Source organism: Aptenodytes forsteri, unplaced genomic scaffold (assembly GCF_000699145.1).
Source record: "Aptenodytes forsteri isolate BGI_AS27 unplaced genomic scaffold, ASM69914v1 Scaffold54, whole genome shotgun sequence".
Classification (NCBI taxonomy): Eukaryota; Metazoa; Chordata; class Aves; order Sphenisciformes; family Spheniscidae; genus Aptenodytes; species Aptenodytes forsteri.
In genome coordinates, this window is record NW_008796044.1 from 14,681,298 (window position 1) to 14,682,012 (window position 715).

The window sequence follows — 715 nt, forward strand, 5'->3', positions numbered from 1 at the left end:
GGCAAAACGGAGAAGGGGGGGAAAAAACCTTCAGAGCTGCCCCCCAACAGGAGGAGGAGTCTCGGCGCCAGGCCCAGGCGCAGCCCCGGCACCGGCGGCAGCATGGAGAACTCGCAGCTATGCAAGCTGTTCATCGGCGGCCTGAACGTGCAGACCACGGAGGCCGGGCTGCGGGAGCACTTCGCGGCCTACGGTACCCTCACCGACTGCGTGGTCGTGCTCAACCCGCAGACCAAGCGCTCCCGCTGCTTCGGCTTCGTCACCTACTCGGAGGGGGAGGGGGGCGGCGGTGGCCGCCTCCCCCCACGCCGTGGACGGGAACGCGGTGGAGCTGAAGCGGGCCGTGTCCCGGGAGGACTCGGCCAAACCGGGGGCCCACGCTAAGGTGAAGAAGCTCTTTGTGGGCGGCCTCAAAGGGGACGTAGGCGAAGGGGACCTGGTGCAGCATTTCAGCCAGTTCGGCCCCGTGGAGAAGGCCGAGATCATCGCCGACAAACAGAGCGGGAAGAAGCGCGGCTTCGGCTTCGTCTATTTCCAGAACCACGACGCCGCCGACAAGGCGGCCGTGGTCAAGTTCCACCCGATCCAGGGCCACCGCGTGGAGGTTAAGAAGGCCGTGCCCAAGGAGGACATCCAGTCGGGCGGGGGAGGCGGCGGCTCTTCCAGGCCCTCCCGGGGAGGCAGAGGAGGAGGAAGGGGGCGGGGCGGCGGGGGG

General features: G+C 68.5%; 1 protein-coding gene across 1 annotated transcript in view; it reads left to right on the forward strand.

Moving 5' to 3' along the window:
- Positions 1-6: 6 nt before the first annotated feature.
- HNRNPA0 (heterogeneous nuclear ribonucleoprotein A0) overlaps positions 7-715 on the forward strand; it is a 1,513-nt gene continuing 804 nt past the window's right edge. The window contains 3 exon segments of the mRNA XM_019473823.1: positions 7-278; positions 280-708; positions 710-715. The exon segment at positions 710-715 is cut by the window's right edge and continues 804 nt beyond it. Of these exon segments, the coding sequence (XP_019329368.1) occupies positions 103-278; positions 280-708; positions 710-715 (611 nt within the window). The 5' untranslated portion in view covers positions 7-102.